Here is a 604-nt window from a genome sequence, read left to right as displayed (position 1 = left end):
TCTCATAGTCCAGTGAGATGAGGGCAAACAGGTGGCCGTTGTCCGCCTTGATGGAGACTAGGGAGGCGAGGGGCAGGTGCGGGTCCTGGGGCGGCAGCAGCGAGTAGGTGACCTGGGCATTGGTGCCTGAGTCTCTGTCTGTGGCGCTGACGCTGCCGATGTGCAGGGCGGGGCTGTTGTTTTCGCGGACGAACATGGTGTAGGAGGTTTGGGTGAAGGCGGGGCGTTGTCATTGAGGTCTGAGACCAGCACGGTCATATTGAGGTGTGTTGTCAGCCTGGGTGTCCCTAAGTCAGTGACTGTGATAGTGACGTTGTACTCAGCTCTGCTTTCTCTGTCTAGTGGTTTCTCTGTTAGTAGAGTACAAAAGTTCCCCACAGAAGATTTCAGGAGGAAGGGTAGATCCTCCTGAATGGAGCAATTTATTTCCCCATTTTCTCCTGAATCAAGATCTGAAACACTGAAAAGTGCAACCACAGTTTCAGGCGCGTTCTCAGGTATTGGGCTGATAAATGCGGACATGGTAACTTCTGGGGCATGGTCATTCACATCCATCACTTGAATCAGAATGGTGCATTTTCCAGAGAAGCCTCCAGCATCTCTC

At 52.5% G+C, this 604-nt stretch overlaps 1 protein-coding gene across 1 annotated transcript; it reads right to left on the bottom strand.

The window, feature by feature from the left end:
- Positions 1 to 7: 7 nt before the first annotated feature.
- Positions 8 to 580, bottom strand: LOC108526048 (protocadherin beta-8-like; the record flags this gene model as incomplete). Its single annotated transcript, XM_017866747.1, is given in 2 exon segments — positions 8 to 225; positions 228 to 580. Coding segments are annotated over 2 exon segments (546 nt in total), but the record flags the coding sequence as incomplete, so codon positions are not given.
- Positions 581 to 604: the final 24 nt, after the last annotated feature.

This window comes from Rhinopithecus bieti, unplaced genomic scaffold (assembly GCF_001698545.2).
Source record: "Rhinopithecus bieti isolate Rb0 unplaced genomic scaffold, ASM169854v2 scaffold_72105, whole genome shotgun sequence".
Taxonomy (NCBI): Eukaryota; Metazoa; Chordata; class Mammalia; order Primates; family Cercopithecidae; genus Rhinopithecus; species Rhinopithecus bieti.
The sequence above is the reverse complement of the archived record's forward strand: the minus strand, read 5'-3'. Positions and strand labels throughout refer to the sequence as shown.